Below are 25,034 nucleotides of genomic sequence, written 5' to 3'. Positions count from 1 at the left end.
GAACCTGTACCATTTTAATTGCCTTTTAGGAATGTGACCAAGTTCATATAGATGATGTGTCTTCAGATGATAATGGGCAAGACCTAAGGTGAGCACGTTGAAATGTGAAGTAATTTTCTCCATTTTATAGTTTAACGGCTCAGCCAGTGGAGATGAACTTTGTTTGGTTAACGGTGGGCTTTTCTTGCATCTAAATAGCACATATAACTTCGGAACAGATGGCTTTCCTGCTGCAGCCACCAGTGCTAATTTATGTTTGGCAACCGGTGTGCGGGGTGGTGTAGACTGGATGAGAAAATTGGCTTTCCGCTACAGACGAGTAAAAGAGATCTACAATACCTACAAAAATAACGTTGGAGGCAAGTAACCACCACCGGGATCTTACCGGATTATTAAGATAGTCTAGCTAAAATTCTCCAAGGACCACACACTTACGCATCACACTTTTTTTTTGGATATCATAGCTTTTTTTAAGAGCGGTTTCATCTGACCCGTGATTATTCTGCTGTGATTTAGTGACAGAATATTAGACTTGAGCCAGGCACCCTGGCTAGTCTTATCTAGTCCTCGCTCCATTCCTTCATAGTGTGTGGGACCTGGAGTCAGTTTCTTGACTTTTCTGATACTCATTTGTCCTTCCAAGGAGATGTGGCATTAACTACCTTTGGCCAAATCACTTGAGATGGACTGTAAAGCTCATTCATCTGTGTTGCAAAATGGCTTTAGCTTACAAGGGAATATGTTGACTTAATAATGAAAAGTTTAGGGGTGTGTTGGTTTCCAGCATGGCTAAGTCCACATGCTCAAAAGATGACATCCAGAATCTCTTGCCTAGGCTTTCCTTTGGGTAGGAGTCATTCTGGATCAGTCCCTCCCATAAGGTGGCATAGGTGACCACTGACAGATCCAAGTTTATATTCTGTGAGTTTAGCACCTCAATCGAGTAGAAAAATGCCTTCCCCAATAGATTCAGCAAAAGTTCCAAGACTGACTTGCACTGGCCACACTGCGGTCCTACACCTTCCCTGGGAGCCAGAGGGTAGCGTTGGCTCTGTCCAAACTCCACGAGTAGAGGAATGGTGTGAGCCGACTCCTCAAAAAGAAGAGATGACTTCCAGAACCAGGGGAAGGGATGCTAGGAATGCAAAGTCATTGGATTTTGCATGTTTCCTACAATACTAAATAAATATGTGTCAAATGAATGCTAATCTGTGAAAAATTACCTGATATACTATAAAGCTTGAGGGTGATATTAGGAGTGGTATTAAATGTTTATTATTTATAAAGTTGACTAGACACATCGGTAAGGAAGGAATTCCTGTGCTTTTAAATCCACAGGCCTGCTTGGTCCAGCCAAGAGGGAAGCCTGGCTGCAACTGAGGGCTGAGATTGAAGCCCTGACGGACTCCTGGTTGACACTGGCTCTGAAAGCGCTCACGCTCATTCACTCCCGGTAGGCTGTCCCCGAGTCACTCCATGGTGCTTTTGCTGGAAAACAGCCTTGGCTCGTGTTTGTTCACTCTGGAGATTCATTTTTCAACAGCCTTCTTTCTTTTTTTTTTTTTTCTTTTCGGTTCTCATAGGACGAATTGTGTGAATATTTTAGTCACAACTACTCAGCTTATCCCAGCGTTGGCGAAAGTCCTGCTATATGGATTAGGGATTGTATTTCCAATAGAAAATATTTACAGTGCAACAAAAATAGGTGAGCTGCTGTTGCTTGTTTTATACTCAACTTTTTCCCTTCAGGCTGGTAGAAGTGAATGAGTAAAAGTAAATGAGACTTTTTTCATAATGCCAGGTGTCAGAAACCTAGAAGAAGAATTTAATTTTATTGTCAGCATTGCCTTTAGACATCAAGAGAAACATAAATCATAAGCCATGCAGCTTAATTCAAAAAATGTTACTTTACTGGCTAACATTAAGAACTATGCATTTTAGCCATTGTCAGTTGAGCATCAATTCTGGATTATTATCTTACTTGCCTTTTAGATAACATCAACAAAAATATCTAATAAACTAAAACAAATAGTAGTATAGAGATATACGAAGTATAAATGAAACAATTCTAATAGCTTTCTTTAAATTATCACTGGAACTTTTTTTTTTTTGCTTTATTTCAATTCAGCGTGTATAAACAGTTAAGTTCCCATTTTTGTTATGGGGATACCCCAACAAATTAAGTTCTTGAAAGAAGGAATCACAGTTGGAGAAAGATGACTAATGTGAAATTTGGTTAGAATATAAACCAAGACAGACTAAAAGTGAGATTAAAAAAAGACATGACTCCTGTTCTTACAGAATTCACCATCTAGTGGGGGAAGCAGACATCTAAATAACTGTAATATGACAAAGACGTATGTAGATGAGCATTTTTATCACATATTTAGTAGATGTGCAGAACTGTACTAAGCATTTTACATATTAAAATCAGTCTTCACAACCTTTCCATTTTACAAATGAGGACACTAAATCTCAGAGACTTAATTGTCCAAGTTAATAACCAGTAAAGGTAAGGGTCAAACTAGCTCTGATTCCAGTGTCCAGACTCCTTTCCATACCATAGGGAGTTCTCTACCACTAAGTGCCTGAATGTGCACTTGAATGAGAAAACATTCACTCCCACCCAGGAGGAGGCAGAGAGCAAGTGTCTGTGAATACTAAAAGGAAGAAATGTCATTTGAGCTGGGTATAGAAGGATACAGAAGAGTTTCGTAGGCAGATGGGCTAGTGAGAGCAAAAAACAGAGACCTTAAAACGTGCTCCCTGCTGAGAGACTTGTAAGTGGTCCTGGGTCATGGGAAGCTGAAGCTGGAAAGGTAGACTTAGGTCTAGACATATGTGGCCTTGTTTATCACCCTAATGAGATGTTATTTCAGTGAGTCCTGGGGAAGGGGGATGAGGATCCTAGTAGACGGGAAGAAGGTTGTTTCTGGCTGCTCAACTCTATCTAAAGAAAAAAGGGCAAAAATGGAATCTAATTCTCCATCCAACTATACTTGTATACTTCCAATACTTTTCTTTAAAAGCATTTACTAAATTATTGCTAAAGAATTACTTTTATAATTATTTGTTCATAGTCTGACTTCCCTATCAGACTGTAATAGCCACTGAGTCTGTCTGTGTTGCTCATCATTGTAGCCATGGTGCCCAGCACATACCAGGTGCTCAATAAATGTTACTTCAATAAAATGGATGAGTAAACAGTTGTTTATTCTGAAGAAGGCTGACACAGAGGTTCTTTTTAAACACCTGGGTCAGTAATGACACTATTAACTGATGGGGAAAATCAGATGTGATGGGAAAAATAAGAGTTTGATTTTATTAATGTTGAGTGTGAAATATTCACATAGTCCTGTCAAGTTGGAAATAGCTGGAGTTGGAGAATAACTGCTGCCTCCTGAGAAGCACCAAGAACAGAATGCTAGAAAATACTTAGAAAGAGAAAGGAATGGGGCACCTGGCTGGCTCAGTCGGTTAAGCATCTGCCTTTGGCTCAGGTCCTGATCCCAGAGTCCTGGGATGGAGTCCCACTGAGCAGGGAGTCTGCTTCTCCCTCTGACCCTCCCCCATCTGGAGCCTCCTCTTTCTCATTCTCTCTCTCTCTCAAATAAATAAATAAAATCTTTTTTTAAAAAAGGGAATGTACCAAATAGAATTCCTGGTAGCCCAATATAACCAGATTTTTTTATGTTATCATATCCATAAAAATAACTGTTTATATTAAGTCAGATATTTATGCTATCCATAACAATAAAGAGGAATCATGCTGTGTTTTGTAAACAGGAGTCCATGGTAAACATTTATCAGCACATGAAAGAACAATTTCCAAAGAAGTTTATAGAATGGAAAGGATAGTGCTTAACTCCCCAGAAGGAAAGAACAAGTAGTGTATTTATTACATGTCATGCGCATTGAACTTTAATCCTGAATAGTTTAAATAATTTGAAAATATTAGGATAATAGAAAATTATAACAAGTATATATTAGGTATTTTTAATGGGCATTTTGTTTGTGATACTGAACTTTAATTTTTATCAAAACAGAATTAAAAATGATTTAAAAAAGTGGTAGGAATTATCTCAAAACCAGAGGTAGAACCACTTTTCTATGGTATTTTTAATAAGAAAAGTAAATGGGGAGCCTAGGTGGCTCAGTTGGTTAAGTGTCCGAGTCAATTTTGTCTCAGGTCATGATCTCAGGGTTCTGGAATCAAGCCCCATATTGGGCTCTGGGCTGGGCATGAGCCTGCTTAAGATTCTCTCTCCTTCTCCCTTGGCCCCTCCCTCCTCTCATGCATGTATTCTCTCTCTCTAAAAAAATAAAAAGAAGTAGCTATTGAAACTCCTCTAGTTTTGCTAGTTTTGCAATCAAATGAGATATAATTTGGGGGTCAATGCAGAAAATCCAGGAATTTTCCTTATAGGCAAGTGGCAGTCATTGAAGGAGATGATTAGTATCTCGTTTAGCGGGGCTGTGATGTTCTTCCAGATAAAATGGATTCATCAAAATGAAAATTCCATGTAGGTCCTCTAATTAACTTCTAAAAGTCAGCTTCAGTTTCTCAGTCTTTATTATGGAAGACATCTATGTATGTGACCCAGACTTCACAGTGAAGCCTTAGGAGATAGTATACAGGCGAGAAATTTTTTTGTCTACCACAGCCTCACCTGTAAATAACATTGAGTTTACCTTCCTTTTCCCATGAAAGGGAAACTTGGCAAAAACACATAAACATTTCCCTCTAAGGAGGAAAAGTTTCATGACATCTAAGTTTTTGATTGTATATTTTTGCAGTGAAAACTACACTTTGTATTTGTTTCTTAAAGTGATTTAATATTTCACAGTTTAGTGGGCAACTAAAGAAGCATTGAAATTACATCCTTTGAATAAGGCTGGCCCGATTTTTTTCTGTCATATGCAAACCAGAGATTTTAGTGCAAAATACAAATATAAAGCAGACATTTGTTTAAGCAAACAAGCAATTTGTTCGTGAGTATATCTGATCCTTATTTGAAAGAGATGCGGGCCGCTCAGCCATTTACATTTGAAAACTATAAACTGCCCCATTGTCCATTAAAATGACCCTCTTGGCAGTGGGGGACTTGGAACAGCAGTTTCTTCTCTAAAGGAGCAACAATGGCTGCATTAACTGCAGGGATGTGCCTCCTGAGAGCCCAAACCAACTCTTGACATGGGAAAGATAATAGATAGATAAAGGTATTCTGTTACCTTTATCCCGCTTTTCCTCTAGGAAAGTGCTTTATTGGACATTAGATGCCTGGGTATGGCAGGCGTGATCTCTCTGTAGTGCCCCAAATTACCTGACATTTATTTCAGAAACAGCTTTACCAGAACATTTCAAGTAAACACATTAGGTTTGGCGGGGGGTCTTTCATTCAAATAGAATCCTAACTGGAAAACAAAGCAATAAACAGATTCCACTGTTTGATTTCTCCTGCTATAACAAAACCTGTCAGTTTTTTTTTTTATCCTTCTCAATAGACTTGGGATCAGATATTATTTTCGAAGTTTGGTATATTGTGAAACATTTTTTAAATCAAGTTCAAATATGTTGCCAGAATCAGATGTCTTCACTAAGTCTCAGCTGCTAGGAAAAAAAGGACTGCTGCAGAACTATTTTTTCCCAAATGCTCTACTATGACTGACTAGATCCTACTTTTTAATAAATGAGCCCTTGGGAAAAGAATACTAAAATTGACAACTTCCCGGTGGCTCAGTCAGTTAAGCATCTGCTTTCAGCTCAGGTCATGATCCCAGGGTCCTGGGATGGAGCCCCAAATCAGGCTTCCTGCTCAGCAGGGAGTCTGCTTCTTCCCCTGCCCCCCCCCCCGCCCTGCGCGTGCGCGCTCGCTCGCTCGCTCCCTCACATAAATAAATAAATAATCTTTTAAAAAATAAATAAAATTGACAATTTCCAAGGGACAAGTCACCACATGGATAATTTACAATTTGTAATTTACTGTGCTGTTTCAGATTCTACCCAAATGGCATCGAAAAGCACTCTCCTTCAGTTTGTACAAGTAGGATAGAGTTGAATCAGAAGCATAAAGGAAGTATTTTGTATAAAATGTTCAAGCACTGTAGCACTGAGTTACTCAAACTTCACACTTTTTATAATTTACTTTTATGTATTAGGAAAGGAAAGCTGTTTTGAGAGGATAATTCAAAGGTTTGGAAGAAAAGTGGTGTATGTCGTTATAGGAGATGGCGTGGAAGAAGAGCAAGGAGCAAAAAAGGTCAGTGTTCCTTGATGGTGCATCTCATGCCATTTAATTTTTTAGTCTTCAAAATGTTCATAGCTGGATCATTTAAACAAGTTCCATTTCTCTGAAACAAATTACAAATGTGTTCAGAACTGTAAGCAATGAAAAAGGACAGAGTAGAATTAAATAAATATGGTCTTTTTGAAGAGTGCCCTACACAAACTCAAAGGTCGTGGATGGTTGGTCTTTGCAGAACGTAGACTTTTAAGCAGAAAGGAAGGTTTCGTGCTGTAGCCGTCATCCAGAACAGAGATAACACATTTGCTGTGCTCATGTGAGCATGTCCCATTCTGCCCCATGGCAGAGATTGCCAAGTGATTAAAACCTACCTGAGCCTGAATTCAGCCTAAGAACCTTCTAAACATCACTTCAGAAAGACTCTACCAGTTGGTCGGAGCTGGTTTGCCAAACTCTTTGCTGCCATATAGTGTCTCATTTGTATCCCAAGGTCAACACCTCACCTCCCCTGGGACACTCGGAAAAGAGGAAAGGGTTGGAGCCAGCCATGAGTCCCTTGACTCCCAGGTTGCCCACCATACAGCTTTTTTTTCTTCTGCATCCCTGCGAGTGTCATTCTACCATTTCCCTCAGCAAAACCTTGCTAATTAAGTGTATTCCATTGCATTTCAAAAGAGGAGGAGAAGGGGACCACTTTCTTCACTTGGGGACCACTCAGGGTCTTCAGTCTAGACACAGCCTACCTGGACAATCTTTCTCACCCCAGCACTTGGCATTGTAGTCCCTTCGACCATGCCCAGCACTTTCTCCCTGCTGTCGCCTCTGCTTGGAATGTTCTTTTCCCCAATGCCCTACTGTCACTGTCTTACTCATTTTTCAAAATCCAGCGCCTGTTCCACCTTTTCTATTTCCCTTATTTGTAAGAGCTTAATTATAATAGTGCTCACTCACACTTTAATTGGAGAAGTTGTAAATAGCTTGGATGTTTGAGCTGAGAGCCTGGGTTTGAATTACAGCTCCACTGCTAACCAGTTCTGTGACTTTGAACAAGTTATGTATCCCTCCTCTTTCTCGTTCCTTATCTATAAATGGCAATAATAACAGCATCGAGCTCATTGGGATATTTTAAGGATTAGATTTAGTTAAGATGTAAAACTCATAACACAGAGCCCGGTACATATAAAGTGGGCAACAAATGATAGCATTGTTATTATTTGTAGATATGCCTGTTTCAGCAATAAAAGGTGAGCTCAAGAGGTAGGGATCTTATTTTGCTTAGTTTGTTGTTTGAGACTTTGTTTTCAGTTTTGTTTTTTTTTATAGCTCCCTAAATCTTGATGCAGTCATACTCTCTAAATATTTTTTAAATTGCAAAGCATTAAGTATTTTATGAGGTTACCCAATAGAATTATTTTCCCTTCCTTTCCCCACACACTGACTCCTAGAAATCACTGTATATTTCCACGAAGGATGTAGCAATTCAGCTCTTCTGGAGTATTCCAGTACGTAACAGAAGTGACCCATAAAGTCACCAGAACATAGATGCAGCATTCAGCACGACACGTGGCCAGCCTTCTTAAGAGAGCCTAAAGATGATTTAATTCACCTTCAGTGCCTCTGAATTCTAATAAAAGCAGAGAAACACACCCTAATTTTATAAATAATAGATTATTTCACTTATACCCATTGATACACAATGTACCAGGATTACATGCTTCCCCAAGTGGGATCAGTGCAGATGGAAAACCACACACACTTCAGATCTAGTAGAGGCTGATGCAAAGCTGCATTTGCCGTATAACCACTAGTTCTGACCTTCCAACTTTACCAGTGGGCAACCACCATGATCATTAGGTACATCTGTCATCCCTTTGGGCTGTTTTCATAAAATGAAATTTTTCCCAGACTAAATTACAATACCCAAAACTCAACCCCAGAGAGTGAAAGAGGATGTTTGATGGGAATCCAGACTCAAGTCTTCTTCCTGGGAAAAGCCTCTGGAATCCTCCATGCCATTCCTAGACAGGACCCCCTAGTGGCTAGCGGGGTAGACGTGCACATTTTCAGCAGCATAGAAATGAAGAGCCACATCTCATGCCCCTGCAGCCCAGGGCCAAAGATGCCAATCTGCCCACGTGGCTAGTTGTCCTCCCTCTAGTAGTCACCAAAAAGTTTAGCTTCAGAAGGTTGCCAAAATGTGGCTTTCTAGCTTGTGGTAGGCAGAAGGATGCTTATAAAAGTGATGACTTAAAATGCAAGGAATCCTTTGGGCCCTAGCAAGGCTTCTGTGTGGGTAAGTCGCTTCCTAAACCTTTCAGAGTAGCAGGTTTCTTAGATGTTCATCATGGGTGAACATAACATGGAAAAGGTAAAGGAGTTCTTGGTTTGATATTAGAAGTGGAAGTGGTACTGGGGCTAAGAGCTTTTGCTGTCTCTGCAGAACAGTGAAAACTGTTTCCACTGTTTAGCTTTGGATGTGTTATTCTTTTTATTTGGGATAAACACACCTGTGCCAAAAAGAATTAGGCAGCTGCCTATGAAGAACATCCTGTTTGGATTTTTTTGACTGTGAATGAGTATTCTTAGCTTCAGCTCTCTGGTTTGATGTTGTGGGATGAGTATATGTGGTAAGGGTCCAATAGTATGTGTTACAAACAATCTCTTTGCACCTTGAGACTTACCAGTGTGGGAACTCTGACAAAATTGTGACCAGGAGTTATAAGACTGTTTATTGTGTATGTACAACATACGGATTTTTGAGAAGGTTCAGATTCCTGATAATCTCGCAGAAAATTCAGATGTCATCAATCTATCATCCACAGTGACGAATTGACCATTCCTTTCTTATATTCTGTCTAACCTTATTAGGTTAGCTAGTATTTAAATAGCAGTATTTTGTGCATGAGTTAAGTAACAGGGATCTAATAATTCACAATAGAGGAGTTTTTCTAAGTGGACTTCTGCACAGAAATAGAGAATATTTAACTTAGGGAAAATGCTTAATTTAGGGGAAAAAGAATACTATTCAGCAATATCCCATTTTAAAAACTATATATAAAATTCAAGCTAAAGAAATAAATTAAGAGATGGTTATCCATGCTGTCAAAGGATTAATAATCATAATGGTGAGAAAAAAATATTGTTATCAATTATAAAGCCCTTATCGTGTCCCACACTTTCTTTTAGGCACTTTCTACCCATTATCTCATTAAATCCTCATCATAATTCTATGAGGAATGAGTCCTTCGACCCACTTTATATATGAGAAAACCAAGGTTCAGGAAGGTGAATAATTTGGCCACGATCACATAACTTGAAAGTAGCCAAACTAGGATTTGAAGCTAATTATATCCGTAAGATGGAGCACAAAGTTCCTTTAAATTATAAACTTGATTTACATATCCTAAATATGATTTGATTAAAAAAGAATTTTCATGCTTATTTTTTAAATTATTAGAATAAAGTGTGCAATATTTGCTTCTTTCCTTTTGGGAGGGAGATAGAACTGCTTAAGTGTTCTCTTTCTCCTAAATTTACATTCATGATTAAAATTTTAAAAATAAATCATCGATTCTGATATTATAGCTTGTGAGCATTTTAGATTATTAAATAAAATAGTGAACCAGTCAAGTTCTGCAAGTTTGAGCACTAAAATGTTTTGCAAAATCAAAACATTTTGCAGGGGCGCCTGGGTGGCTCAGTTGGTTAAGCGACTGCCTTCGGCTCAGGTCATGATCCTGGAGTCCCGCATCGGGCTCCCTGCTCGGCAGGGAGTCTGCTTCTCCCTCTGACCCTCCCCCCTCTCATGTGCTCTCTCTCTCATTCTCTCTGTCTCAAATAAATAAATAAAATCTTAAAAAAAAAAAAACATTTTGCAGTTTTTCTAAATCAATTTTAACCATTTAGCTTGTCTCTCCTAGTTTCCTAAGTCCTTTTAAAAATCTAATAGAACATTCTTTCTTTTTCCCTGTAGAGATGTCTTTCATCTCTCTAAATAATGTTCTTTTGCTTGAGGTAGTTACTTTTTTCAAGCTCAGAAATGAAACCAGTAAGTATTCTGCCAGTCGCCTGTTTCGTTATGGTCAATCGAAGTCTGTTCTGTCATCTTTGTTCTCTTTGCCAATATAGTCCCAGGGCTTTCAGTAATTTTATCTAATTCTATATCATTAAAACACACCCCATCAAAGAGAAGAAGTTGAAAATACCTTTGTTTATTTAAAAGAACAGCTTTCTTCCAAAAAGATCACATGAAAGAGCTCTCTGCAAGCACCTCTTTGTTCCTAGAGAGACTGCAGAGAATGTGAGAGGAGCCATCTACCTATGGATAACTTCCTCTGACCTGGATCTTTTGTTGTCAAGATCTGCCAGGCTTCCTTTTTTATCATGGGATTCCATGTTTCCCTAATACAACGTATTTTGTATGACAATGATAGGCATATGTATGATTTTTAAAAAGTCAAAATGTAAGTCTTCCGCATACCAACAGCAGTTTTTGATTCTAGAGTAAAAGTGGCCTTCTTTTAGAACTCCACAACTCAAGTAAACTTACTTTATTTACTTTTCAGAGAAATACTTAAAATAAATCGCTTGTGAACACCAGGGAGAAAATGGCAGGTATCCATTATTCTGCATAATGGCAAAGGTTCCATCAATAAATGTCCATTTCATTCATTCATTCATTTTTTTTTAAGTATAGCTGAACCCATTACGTTAGGTTCAGATGTACAACACAGTTATCCCACAACTCTATACAATATAGTGTGCTCCTTACAAGGGTAGCTACCATCTGTCACCGTACAATGCTACTAAAATACCATTGATTATATTCCCTTGCTGTACCTTTGATCACCATGACTTACTCATTCCATAACTGGAAGCCAGTACCTCCCACTCTGCTTCATCTATTCTGCCCATCCCCACCCCCACCCTTGTCACCTCTGGCAACCACCAGTATATTCTCTGAATTTATGGGGCTGTTGCAGCTTTTTTGTTTGTTCATTTATAGGTTTTGTTTTTTAGATTCCACACGTAAGAGAAATCATATGGCATCTGTCTTTCTCTGACTTACTGCACTTAGCATAATACCCTCTAGATCTATCCATGTTGCCAGAACGGTAAGATCTCACTTTGTTTGCGGCTGAGTAATATTCCTTACTATATACACCACATCTTCTTAATCCATTCATCTATCAGTGGACACTGAGGTTGCTTCCATATCCTGGCTATTGGAAATAATGCTGCAATAAACATGAGGATGCATCATATCTTTTTGAATTAGTGTTTTTGTTTTCTTTGGGTAAATAGTAGTGGAATTACTGGATCATATATTTTGTATTTTTAATTTTTTTTGAGGAACCTCCATACGGTTTTCCACAGTGATTGCAGAAATTTACATTCCTACCAACAGTGCATGAGGGTTTCTTTTTCTCTACATTCTTGCCAACACTTATTTCTTGTCTTTTTGATACTAGCCATTCTAATTGTTACAAGGTAATAGATCATTGTGGTTCTCATTTGCATTTCCCTGATGATTAGTGATGTGCTGAGCATCTTTTGATGTGTCTAATTGTCATCTGTAGGTCTTCTTTGGAAAAATGTATATTCAGATCCTCTGAATAAATAACAAATTTGTTTTTCGGGTGTTGGCTTATATAAGGTCTTTATATATTTTGGATATCAACTCCTTATCAGATATATCATTTGCAAATATCTTCTCCCATTCAGTTGGTTCCCTTTTCATTTTGTCGATGGGTCCCTTTACTATGCAAAAAGCTTTTTATTTTGGTGTGGTCCCAATAGTTTTTGCTTTTGTTTCCCTTGCCTGAGGAGACATCATCTAGCAAAATGTTGCTAAGGCTGATGTCAGAGAGATTACTACCTATGTTTTCTTCCAGGACTGTGATGGTTTCAGGCCTCACATTCAAGTGGTTCATCCATTTTGAGTTTATTTTTGTGTATGGTATAAGAAAGTGGTCTAGTTTTATTCTTTTACATGTAATGGTCCAATTTCCCCAGCACCGTTTATTGAAGAGACTGCCATTTCCCTACTGTATATTCTTGACTCCTTTGTTGCAGATTAATTGACCATATACATATGGGTTTATTTCTGGGCTATTTCATTCCATTTATCTATGTGTTTGTTTTTGTGCCAGCACCATACTATTTTGATAACTACAGCTTTATAGTATACCTTGAAATCTAAGATTGCAATACCTCCAGCTTTGTTCTTTCTCAAGACTGCTTTGGCTAGTCAGGGTCTTTTGTGGTTTCATACAAAATTTAGTACCATTTGTTCTAGTTCTGTGAAAAAATGCTATTGGTATTTCACTATTGATTGCACTGAATCTGTAGACTCCTTGGGATAGTGTGGGAATTTTGACAATATTAATTCTTTGAATCCATGACCATGGAATATCTTTTCATTTGTGTCATCTTCAATTTCTTTCATCAGTGTTTTATAGCTTGCAGGTATAATTCACTCATCTTCTTGATTCAGTTTATTCCTAGGTATTTTATCTTTTGGGTACAATTATAAATGAAATTGTTTTTTTAATTTGGTGTGGTCCCAATAGTTTTTAATTTCTTTTTGCTACTTCATTATGAGTTCTAATACTTTTTTCCATGCATCTTTAAGGTTTTCTATGTATAGTATCATGTCATCTGCAAATAGTGACAGTTTACTTTCTCTTTACCGATTTGGATGGTTTTTATTTCTTACCTCATTGCTGCAGCTAGGACTTCTATTTTATTCTATTTATTTATCTTTTCTTTCTAATTATTCTACATTGAATAAGAGTGATAAAATGGATATCTTGTCTTGCTCCTGATTTTAGAAGAAAAGCTCCCAGTCTTTTACCATATAGTGTGATGTTTGCTGTGGGTTTATCATAGATGGCCTTTGTTATATGGAGGTATATTCCTCTGAATCTACTTTGTTTAGTTTTTATCATGAATGGATGTTGAATTTTGTCAAATGCTTTTTCTGCATCTATTGAGATTGCAAATTGAGATAATTTTCATCCTGAATTTTGTTAATGTGGTGTATCACTTTGATTTCCAGAAATTGAAGCATCCTTGCATTCACGGAACAAATCATACTTGATCATGGTGAAAGATCCTTTTAACGTATTGTTGAATGTGATTTGCTAATTTTTACTGAGGATTTTTACATTTATGTTCATCAGGGATATTGGCCTGTAGTTTTTTGGTTTTGTTTTGTTTTTGTTTTGTTTTTAAATAGTGTCTTTGCCTGGTTTTGGTATCAGGGTAATGCTGGTCCTGTAGAAAGTATTTGGAAGATTTTCTTCTTCTCTATTGCTGAGAATATTTTCAGAAGAATACATATTAACTCTTCTTTAAATGTTTGATAGATTACTCACTTCAGCAGCACAAACTAAAATTGGAACAATAAATGTTTAATAGAATTCACCTATAAGTCCATCTGGTTCCAACATTTATTTGTTGGAAATTTTTTATTACTGATTCAATTTCATTACTAGTAATTGGTCTGTTCAGATTTTCTATTTCTTCCTGATTTTTAGATTATGTATTTCTAGGAATTTATCCATTTCTTCTTCATTGTCCAATTTGTTGGCATATGACTTTACATAGTAGTCTCTAATAATACACTGTATTTATGGTGTAGGTTGTTAATTCTCTTCTTTCATTTCTGATTGTATTTATGGGAGTCTTCGTTTTTTTTCTTGATGTGTCTGACTAAAGGTTTGTCAATTTTGTTTAACTTTTCCAAGATCCAGCTCTTGGTTTCATTGATCTTTTCTATTTTTTTTAAGTCTATTTTATTATTTCCACTTTGACCTTTATTATTTCCTTCCATCTACACACTGGGCTTTGTACTTCTTTAAGTGTAAGTTTGGATTATTTATTTGAGATTTTCCTTGTTCCTTGAGATAGGCCTGAATCACTATAAATTTCCCTCTTGAAACTGCTTTCACTGAGTCCTAAAGATTTTGGACCTTTGTGTTTTTATTTTCACTTGTCTGTATGTATTTTTTATTTCCTCTTTAATTTCTTTATTGACCCATTAGCCTCCACATCGTGTTTTTTCCAGCTTTTTTTTAAATTGATTTTAGTGTTATGCCATTGTGGTGCAATGATACTTTTGAAATGATTTTGATCTTCTTAAATTTATTGAGACTTGTTTTGTGGCCCAGCTTGTGATCTATCCTGGAGAACATATCAAGTGCACTTGAACGAATATGTATTCTATGGTTTTTGGATGGAATGTTCTGTAAATATCCGTTAAGTCCATTGAGTCTAATGTGTCATTCAGAGCCACTGTTTCCTTGTTGATTTTCTGTCTGGATGATCTATCCATTCATGTAAGGGGGATGTTAAAGCCCTCTACTATTATTGTATTACTGTCCTTTTTTCCCCTTTGTGTCTGTTAATAGTTGTGTTATGTATTTAGGTGCTCCAATGTTGGATGCATAGATATTTAAATTATTATATCCGCTTGTTGGATTGATCTCTTTAAGACTATGTAATGCCCTTCTTTGTCTGATATAAGTATTGCTACCCCAGCTTTTTATTTCCATCTGCATGGAATATCTTTTGCATCCCTTTACTTTCAGCCTGTGTGTGTCCTTAGGTCTGAAGTGAGTCTCTTGTAGACAACATATAGATGGGTCTTGTTTTTTATCCATTCCTTCACCCTGTGTCTTTTGATTGGAGCATTTAGATCATTTAAAGTAATTATTGATAGGTATGTACCTACTGCCATTTTTTTCATTGATTTCTGGTTGTGTTTGTAATTTTTTCTGTTCATATGTTCTTTTGCTCTCTTTCCCTGTGATTGATGGATTTTTTAATGCTACATTTGGCTCTGTTTCTCTTTCTTTCTTATGTGTCTATTATTGATTTTGGGTTTTTGGTTACCATGAGGTTTATATATAATATCCTAAGTATATAGCAGCCTATATTAAACTGATGGTCAGTTAAAATCAAACACATTCTAAAAGAACTTCATTTTTAATTCCATGTTTTATAGTTTTATAGTTTATATATAGTTTATATATGTTGTCATAGTTTACATCTTTTTATTTTGTGAGTCCCAATGAGGTCTACACCATGAAACATAATTAAAATGGCAACGTTTAAAGAGAAAATTTTAAAGGCAGCAAGAGAGAAGCAGTTAGTTACATACAAGGGAAACACCGTATTACTAAATAAATAAGTGCCTATTTGGTGTGTTCATGGAGGAGGTGGGTTCAGGGTCTTCCTGCATTGCCATCTATACTAGACAAACTCAAAAAATGTCCATTTTAAATGTGAACTCCAAAATTTGCTGAAATCCAAGATGAAATGGAGAATCTGATTAATGCTCAATTCTAAGCTTGAGAAAAATGAGAGCTGCTTTTGTAAAAAAAAATATTTTTAATGTATTTTTTTGCTTATAGATTTTGAGACGTGGGGATTACTATCACCAAGTACAGTGAATTTTATTATTCTAAAGCTATTTCACTTAGTACTTAATGAGAACATTATGTATGACAGGTCTTGAAATGTATTTCATCTTTGTTCTTAATTCACTGCTGTCTAGAGTAGGAGCAGATATGCAAATAATAAAAGAGCAATGCTGTCTAATAAATTTTTAGAATAATCTATCTTCCAAGATATATTTATTTAAAGTTTGGGAAGTATTTGTACCTCCATATGCAAATTTTCTAGAGATAATATGAAAGCAAAGCTATGTTCTTTTTTTATACAAATGATAACTATACACCTTTTTCTGTACTTTTTTTTTTTTTTACAATATATCCTGGCAGTCCATATCAGTACATGGAGTTCTATAATTCTTTTAAATGGCAGCATTGACATTCTAGTATTTGGATGTGCTACACTTCAGTGAGTCCCTTGGGGCTGAACATTTAGGTGGTTTCCCATATTTACTATTACAATCAGTTCTGTAGTGAGTGGGCTTTATGTGATTGATGCATGGGCAAGTATATCTGTGGGATAAATTCCTAGAAGTACAATATCTGAGCCAAGGGTTATGTCCTTTTGTGATTTTTAACATTTTATTAATATATTCTTCAGCAAAATCCAAATTACATGTGAGTGTCCATGAACCCAGTTTTTATGTTAGTGATTTTATGTATAACTAGAAAGGATAAAATCATACAGTATTTATCTTTCTCTAACTTACTTTACTTGGTGTAAGATCTATCCATCTTGTTGCAAATGGTAAGATTTTCTTTTTTATGGTTGAATAATATTCCATTATCTATAGATGCCACAAGTCTTTTATCCATTCATTCATCAGTGGACACAGGTTGTCTCTGTGTCTTGGCTATTATGAATAATGCTGTAATGAACATAAGGGTACAGATAGCTCTTCAACAATGTCTTTGTTTCCTTTGGATATATACCCAGAAGTGGAATTGCTGGATCATAGGGTAGTTCTATTTTTTACATTCCCACCAGCAATACGCAAGGGCTCCCTTTTCTCCACAGCCTCACCAGCATGTTATCTCTTGTCCTTTTGATAATGGCTATTCTCACAGGTGTGTGGTGAGTTCTCATTGTGGTTTTGGCTTGCAATTCCCAGTTTTCATGTACCTTTTGGCTGTCAGTATATCTTCTTTGGAAAAACGGTATTTAGGTACCCTGCCCATTTTTAATTAGATTAGTTGTTTTGCTACTGATTTGTATGAGTTTATTATATATTTTGGATATTAATCCCTTATCCAGTATATGGTTTACAAATATCTTTCCCCATTCTTTAGACTGTCTTTCCATTTGGTTGATCATTTCTTTTGCTATGCAGAAGTTTATTTTCAATGCAGTCCATTTGTTTTTTTGCTTGTGCTTTAGGTGTCATATCCCCCAAAAAATCATTGCCAAGACCCATGTCAAGGAGTTTTTTTCCTATGTTTTCTTCTAGGAGTTTTCTGATTTCTGGTCTTACATTTAAGATAGGGATCTAGTTTCATTCATTTATGTGTTTGTAGCCGATTTTCTCAGGACCATTTATTGAAGAGGCTGCCTTTTCTCCACTGAGTGTTCTTAGCTCCATTGTCAAATATTATGTGACCATATATATGTGGTTTATTTCTGGGTGGTTGATTATGTTTTATTGATCTATGTGTCTGTTTTAGACCAGTAATATACTGATTTTATTACCATAGCTTTATAATGTACCTTGAATTCAGGATTGAAATCAGGATTGTTTTGGCCATTTATTTGCAGTTCCATGTAAATTTTACATTTGTTTTTTCTACTTCTCTAAAAAATGCCACTGAAATCTTGGTAGGGATTGCACTGAATCTATGGGTGGTTTTGGGTAGCATGGACACTTAAGCAGTATTCTTCTAATTCATGAACATGGATACCTTTCCATTTGTGTATGTATTTAGTTTCTTTCATTAATGTCTTTTGTTTGTTTTTTAGTGTAGCTATTTTTTACAAGTCATTTGGCATTAGTGCAGAGAAGGACTACTGATTTTTGTATGTTAATTTTGTATCCTGTAACTTCACTGAATTTGTTGGTTAGCTAACACTTCTGTGGCATCTTAGGATTTTCTATATATAAAATCATGTCATCTGCAAATAGGTTTTCATCCTTTTCAATTATAATGCCTCTTTTTTCTTGCCTGCTGGTTGTTGTCAGTGGGGGCATATATGGGTCATGCAGATTATTTTATACATCTGCAGTCGCTACAATATTCAAGTCATAGACTTTATTAAACCTACAAGCAACCTTCAAAAAAACCTTCATTTTACAGATAAATAAACTGGGACTCCAGAAAAACTGTCATAATTCAAAATCATATAATGTCAGAGTTGAGAGTATAACCCAGTTCTCCTCATCCTGGCACCTGCTTTTCTTTTGCCACCATCTCTCTCTGATGTCATATAATAATTGTTTCAGGTAATACTGAGGTGGAAAAAAAAAATGTTTTCTTTGCACGCAATTGTGCTGGGAAGCTCTTATACATTCATAAAATCTTTGCATCAGTATGTGGTGAATTAGGGAAAATAGTAGTTCTAATTATTTGTGAACATGAGTTTCCTCTCCCCTAGATTCAGTCTTCTTATAATGACTCACTTAATATTAAACAGACATCTCTTAAAGTAGAAGCCCAATAATTTTTGTAAGAATGGAGCTGATTATAACAGAGATCATATTACCCTTCATGTTACAGAGGGTAGTTACATGTTAGTGCTGAGGATGGAGTTGTTGTTCTTGTGTGGGAATGTTCCCAGAGACTACCTCTTTCCTTTCATATACACCTAAGGTTTGCCAGTTATTACTGTAGAACCTTATGCACTTTGGCTCAAATGAATGACCCCATCATCACTGTATTGTAATGAGTTGGGTCTCTAATATGCCACAGGCATATTTCATCATGTGAATCTGTTTCAGGGTGCTACTTGATCACGTGGTTCTTAATAATACTGTACAGGAAGATAGAAGCTATTAACTCCAGGGCTTTTTGTGAATAACCTCACCTTTCCATAATTTGTTTTGAGAATAGTTTAAAACAGTTTATATTACATGTACTCTGGGCTGGAATCAACTCCTACACCTGTAAAGAAAAGACACATAACCATTGTATGATTTTGTTTACTATGGAATTAAATCCCTAATTTTTATCTTAACCATGTACCAAAGAATTAGTTGGATTTTTTTCAGTTCCCTTTCCAACTTCTCTGCCATTCATTGCATTCTACAATACATACTGCTGAGTGCACCAATGGCTCTCAAATGTGTTTTGTCGTCTATGGGAAACACATCTAATTTCAGATAATCGACATGCCAAGAATTTGGCTGAACTTACTTTGGAAAAAAAGCATCCACTTCTTACAAGTACTTTTATATTTACGTATGAAGGTAGTTGTCCTGAAAGTTTCTGGATAGCTATCTGAAGAGCCTTAAGCATTCTCTGCTACATCCTGAAATAACAGAACAAAAGAACTATTCTACAGCTCCCTTTATTCAGTTGTTCATGAGAAGCAGTTTTGGGGAAGGGCAACAAATCTCTGGCAAATTAGAAATAAAGGAATATTAAAATAGAAGTTAGTAGATGGTTAAATATACAAGAATGCTGTATAATAGTTGAATACTTGAACGATTTTCCTTAAAGGATGGACTTGAAATTTAGTAAAATGAGCAGGATGCTAAATGGTACATACTATATATACATGATTTCAAATAGGAGTGTGCATATCTAAAAGATATAGAAAAATACTTATGGATGTTATCTGGATAGTGGGATTAGAAATTTGCATTTCTCTATAAAACAAGTTCTACATTATACAAGTATTTTACAGGACACATGGATTTTTATTCTAGTAACATAAAAAGAAGGAAAGCTTTCTACATTATAAATGCAAACATTTTTCAGATCTGATCTATAATTTTTCAATGTCCCTCACTCAACACGGCAGGGAGTGTGTGTGTGTTAAGCTTTATAGTATGGTGCTGATAATTTGTAGAGCTGGATTAAAAGGCCATTGAGAACAGTTAGGAGGCATACAGCGTCTGGGCTTAAGGTTCAGACCCGACCTGATGTGATTCAAGGGTTCACTCCCTACCAGATGTTATTTAAACCTCTCTTCTCCTCCAAGACTCAAGTTTTTTCAACAGTGAAACCATGATGGTAATACCTATCTATCTCTGAGGTTATAGAGAGGCTTGAATCTGAGAATCTATATAAAGTGCTTAGGACAGTGCCTGAAAAAATACTCCATAAATTACAGCTATTATTATTATTGATGACCTCCCTGCGGGCCCTGCTCCACGTGGCTTTCTCTCATATACAGCCAGTACCCTAACAATGGAATTCTCCTCCCCCTAACACACACAGCCCGCAAGTGCTCTTCTGAATGGTCATGCTTTCATACGTAGTTTAACTATTACCTCCTCTTACCAGGAATTTCCCCCAGCTTCCCAGGCGAAGGGAACTGGCTCCTCCTAGTTCTTTCATAACACACAGGTAAAAGCTCGTGATTGTTTACATTTCTACTTCTCACCCGCAGACTACACCATCTCTGCAGATGCAAAAAAGGAGTGAATGAATGCAAAGTAGTATAGTCTGTTTTTCTAGTCAAAAGTTGACAAGTAGATCATCCTAAAACTTTGAAAAGAGATCTTCTAGTACTCCATGCTGGACTATTATTATTGAAAGATAACAAAGATAGGGAGTCCAGAAAGGTCTACATTTGATATTGGACTGTGGTATATGCTTTTAGCAGATTACTGGAGACAAAGGCATTGTTAATAACTAACTTAATAGTTTGCATTCTCAGAATATGACAGTTCTGTGATCTACATCAAAATAGTTCCTTGCTTCCAATTTTTGGTACAGATAAGCCCCCCCCCCCCAAAAACTCTTACATCCCACTGTTTGCTTCCATGACAAATTCTCCTGTTAGTCTGATTGTAATTCCTTAGCATTATAATTGCACAATATAGTCAGCTCTTCACAATAAAAGCTGTTTTTCTATGGGCTAAGTAGAATGTTGTCTTCTGAAAAACGAGGATTACCTTTCCCTTACTTGAAAAAAGATTTTGCGGATGCATAAGTACTTACTATAGAGCCTTGAGCAATAACAGTTTATAATCATGTTTTCATCCTTCATGGATGAGGTGATCTCTCTTCTTTTCCTGGTTTTCTTATCTCTGGCTAATTCAGGTGTTTTACAAAGATTCTCATCATTTAAACTAGATTTTTAGATTGATTTTTTTAAAAACAACTACCAGAAAAAATGTTAGAGCATCATTTAAAATTTTCCCATATGGTAAAGCCATTTTAAGGTCAATGTGAAGAATGCCTAATGGAAGTAAATGAGAAAAAGCTGCTTCTTCCATGAGTAAAACTAAGTTTTGAAAAATGTAAAATACCACCACCTAAGGAAAACTGCTTAAACTTTTAGCATTATACATCTACTGGATCCATACTTTGAAAGGCAACCGTTTTTTACAAAGTTTCATTCATAGCTATTGTGTTTTATGTAAAGTTTGGAATTGGTATTCAAGTCACAGTACGGAACAACTTCAGAAATATCCATCACTTTCTTAAAAAAAAACAGACTCCAGATTATGTTTTAAAATGCAGTCCAGTAGTCTTAGGGGAGGATTAAGTTTGAATTTTTGTTTTAAACAGATGTGATGTTAAGATCTTCACGGGCAGTTCTCACAATACTGAGAAAAGGGGATGAGCGTTGAGCGAATTTCAAAAGCAGGGTTAAGGCTTTGTGCTGGGAGCATGGTCTGTCCTCACCGTGTGTCTGCCCCTTTGACAGCACGCCATGCCCTTCTGGAGGATCTCCAGTCACTCGGACCTCATGGCCCTCCATCATGCCTTGGAACTGGAGTACCTGTAACAGCCACATAGCACTTTGGAACCGCACAACTGCCCTGTGACCAGGAACAGATCCAGCAAGCCTGAGTCCTGTGTCAGCGCTGGAGTACCCACCGTAGTGATTTCAACATGTGGACGCACAGCTGCTGTGGGTCTTCACCTCTGCCCTTGCGGTAAATGAAGGACCACACCTATCTCTTCAGAACAGCTGTGGACTCTAGTACTGTGAAGCCAGTGAAAATAAGCCCTGAGAATGTTCTAGTACAGTGTGATGTGTCTTTGCCACATTCACTACATGGTTCAAACCTGTGAAGAAAGGACCTGCAGACGCTTACATTGTTAGCATCTTCAATGTGACATAAACAGCTTCTCCAGTACAGCAAACTTGATTGCACAACAGAGACTGAAATGTGTTTCCCGAATACCAGTGAGGGGATTTTCTTGTAAAGAAAGTTTACTTTTTTTGGTGTCTCATACCCAGGGTAATCTGTACATGTCTACTTATTTATGAACAGACTTCTTTTTAAAAACAGCTTTAATTGAGGTATGATTCCAGCACCCTACAATTCACTCAACCAGACTTTTTTGACATCAATTAATTGAAGAGACAATAGCATCATCATAAGCGATTAAAGGCCTTTGCCTCACGACACAGCAAGTACTTTGAATCTTAGCACATTGCAAAGTAGTTTAAAGTATGTCTAATTTAAACGTGTAATATGTACATCACTGAGACAATCATGTACAGAGAGAATTTTTGGTGTAAATTTGTAATAATGGATGATTCTTTTACATATTGTTTAGAAAACGATATTGAAAGGTAGCAATGCCTTGATAGTGAAGTATGAGGCCATGTGTGCACAGAGTCATGTGCGGTGCCTTATCGAAGTACTGGGTATAAATATGTAGATAATGGAGTTGGGTTTGGTTTTGTTTTTTAGATAATGTCAAGACCAAAAGCATGGATGTTAATAGAATTTTGTTTTCCAAATTATTTGTCCCATCAGTTTTTTGTTTTGTTTTGTTTTGTTTTTTAAAGCTCTTAGGAGGACCTTGGTAAAACAAAACAGCAGTGTCTTAAATAATTTGGAAAAAAAAAAGTCCTCTTACAACCTCACTTTTTCATTTTCAACACTAATGTATTATATGTAACTACTTGAAAAAAAAATGATTATGCAAATGCTTCTTCCCACAGAAAGAATGTAGATGATTGATATATTTTATTAATAAAATGGTTCATGAATTGGAGACTAGCAAAGTTTTCGTGTGCTCAGATCATAGGGTCTGCATTTTCTTGCTTAGATAAAGGAGGACATTACCACATACCTGGAAATCAGCAAAACTTTTTGATTGATTGTTCTGTTTTCCTCCACACCTCTCCCTAAACCCCACCCTCCCTGGAAAGTTCATTGCAGGCAGTGGACATGGCCCAATACTCATCACCAAGGTTATTCTTCACCTGCATTATGTATAAAGCATAAATCTGGGAAATCAAAATTGTCACCTTCCTTATGCCATAAGACAGTTTCTCCAACAGTGATGACTTTGGGCACTAGTTTTCATCTAAAACCTTCCCTTGTTATGAAGTTACTTTTTGAATGAATTTTAATATTAATTGGGGGGGGGGAAACACCAGCTTTAAGCCAAAGTAGCTAAAGAGCTACTCATCTTTTCCTGAAGTTTCATGTTGCTGCTAGAATTAGTTGTGAATTTTCCAAATTATTTAACAATCGATTTGGGTTTTTTTTCTTTTTTTGCTTGAAGCAAACAGAAATTGACAATTTTTTAGCCTTTTCATTTTATGTTTTTGTACTCTGCAGATTGGAAAGACAAAGTTTATCTTGACTTTACTGTATAAAGGTGTGTTGTGTCCACAATTGTGTACAGAATTTTTCTTCATTAATTTTGTGTTTAAATTAATAAAATTGATTTGTGAAGTACTGTAAGCTCCTTGAATGCATTCTCTTATCTCTTGTTTACGGGAAATAGGATCTTGGTTGCATTAGCATGCTTCTGGTCCAACAAAAGGAAGTGGTATGAAGTAATTGTAGTAATAATGGCTTTATCAGTCCTTGAGGGGACTAAACTAGAAGGGTAACATCTGTTTCTTTGATCACTGTAAGAATAGATGAATAAAAGAGCTCTACAATTCCTCTAAAACTATATATATAAACTGGACCCTCACTCAAATTTACTATAGAACAGAATTCAGCATCAAGAATCTGGATGGCAGAGCGTCAATTTAGCCACTTAAATACTGTAGGGATAGCAATATAAAGCAGTTTTATCTATAAAGGACACCCACAACATTTACCTCTAAAATTTGGCCAGATTAATCACTGAGAGGGAGCTATAAAACGGTACAACTTGCTTCCTCTTGGGATTTAATCTTAGAAGCAAAACATTCATACATACGAACACATGAAAAATCAAACATGCACTTGTATGACTCATTTATCAGGCCCATGATGTTCATTTTTCACAGGTACACACCCAGGCAAGTGGCTTGAGTAATGAAATGTGTGAGCATGCTTGGACACCCTGAGAATAAAAAAAGTTTGGAGAAAGTCTTCAAAGAGAGGCAAGGATGGAGAGTGGAAGGATTTTTAGGTCTCAGGTAAAGAAAATAAAAATGGGCAAAATGGAGGTTATATCCTCCAAAGATAATTTTTTAAAGCAACACTTCTAAAATGACACTACCTGACCAATATATGTAAAGTGTTTCCCTTTGACCATTGATTAGAGTCCAAATTTTTCTACTTGGCATTCTAAAGTTCCCAAATATAGTATCTACTTTCTTCCCAAAATAACCTCTCATTACTGCTATGAACAAACCTTCAGTACACATTAACTGGACTCTTTAATGGACCAAACAGCCTGTAAGCAGCCCTGCCTCATCTTTGTTCAGAGCATTCCCATTTCTCCATCAATGACTTCCTCCACCCTCAATCCACCCAAAGGCTTTAGTGCCTTCTTCTTTGGAACCTTCTTTCCCATCATGGCACAAAGTGTTAGCCCCCTCTCCTGAACGTCTCCCACTCAATGTCTATAGTCTCATTAGAGTTCATATTATTCCCTTCCATAAAGATTCTCTAGGCCCCCACTATGGGGGGCATTGCCCTAGGTGCTAATGAAGCAGGTCCCTGCTCCTGAGGATGGAGTTTTACTCTAAAGTAGGTAGGAATAGACAAGGAAGGAAGGAAGGAAAGAAAGGAAGGAAAGAAAGGAAGGAAAGAAAGGAAGGAAAGAAAGGAAGAAAAGAAAGGAAGAAAAGGAAGAAAAGAAAGAAAGAAAAGAAAGGAAGGAAAGAAAGGAAGGAAAGAAAGGAAGGAAAGAAGGAAAGAAAAGAAGGAAAGAAAAGAAGAAAAGAAAGAAAGAAGGAAAGAAGAAGGAAGGAAAGAAGGAAAGAAGGAAAGAAGGAAAGAAGAAGGAAAGAAGAAGGAAAGAAGAAGGAAAGAAG

At 36.7% G+C, this 25,034-nt stretch overlaps 1 protein-coding gene across 14 annotated transcripts in view; it reads left to right on the top strand.

The window, feature by feature from the left end:
* Positions 1 to 22,596, top strand: part of EYA1 (EYA transcriptional coactivator and phosphatase 1) — a 170,983-nt gene extending 148,387 nt beyond the window's left edge. For all 14 annotated transcript variants that reach the window (XM_035011325.1, XM_035011330.1, XM_035011324.1 and 11 more), the window contains 6 exons: positions 30 to 88; positions 199 to 359; positions 1,339 to 1,453; positions 1,584 to 1,705; positions 6,160 to 6,260; positions 21,516 to 22,596. In XM_035011325.1, coding sequence (XP_034867216.1) covers positions 30 to 88; positions 199 to 359; positions 1,339 to 1,453; positions 1,584 to 1,705; positions 6,160 to 6,260; positions 21,516 to 21,596 — 639 coding nt within the window. In that variant the 3' untranslated portion in view covers positions 21,597 to 22,596. The remainder of the gene's footprint in view (positions 1 to 29; positions 89 to 198; positions 360 to 1,338; positions 1,454 to 1,583; positions 1,706 to 6,159; positions 6,261 to 21,515) is intronic.
* Positions 22,597 to 25,034: the final 2,438 nt, after the last annotated feature.

This window comes from Mirounga leonina, unplaced genomic scaffold (assembly GCF_011800145.1).
Source record: "Mirounga leonina isolate KUSES-001 unplaced genomic scaffold, KU_Mleo_1.0 Mir_165, whole genome shotgun sequence".
NCBI lineage: Eukaryota > Metazoa > Chordata > Mammalia > Carnivora > Phocidae > Mirounga > Mirounga leonina.
This window is presented reverse-complemented; position numbering and strand designations above follow the sequence as displayed.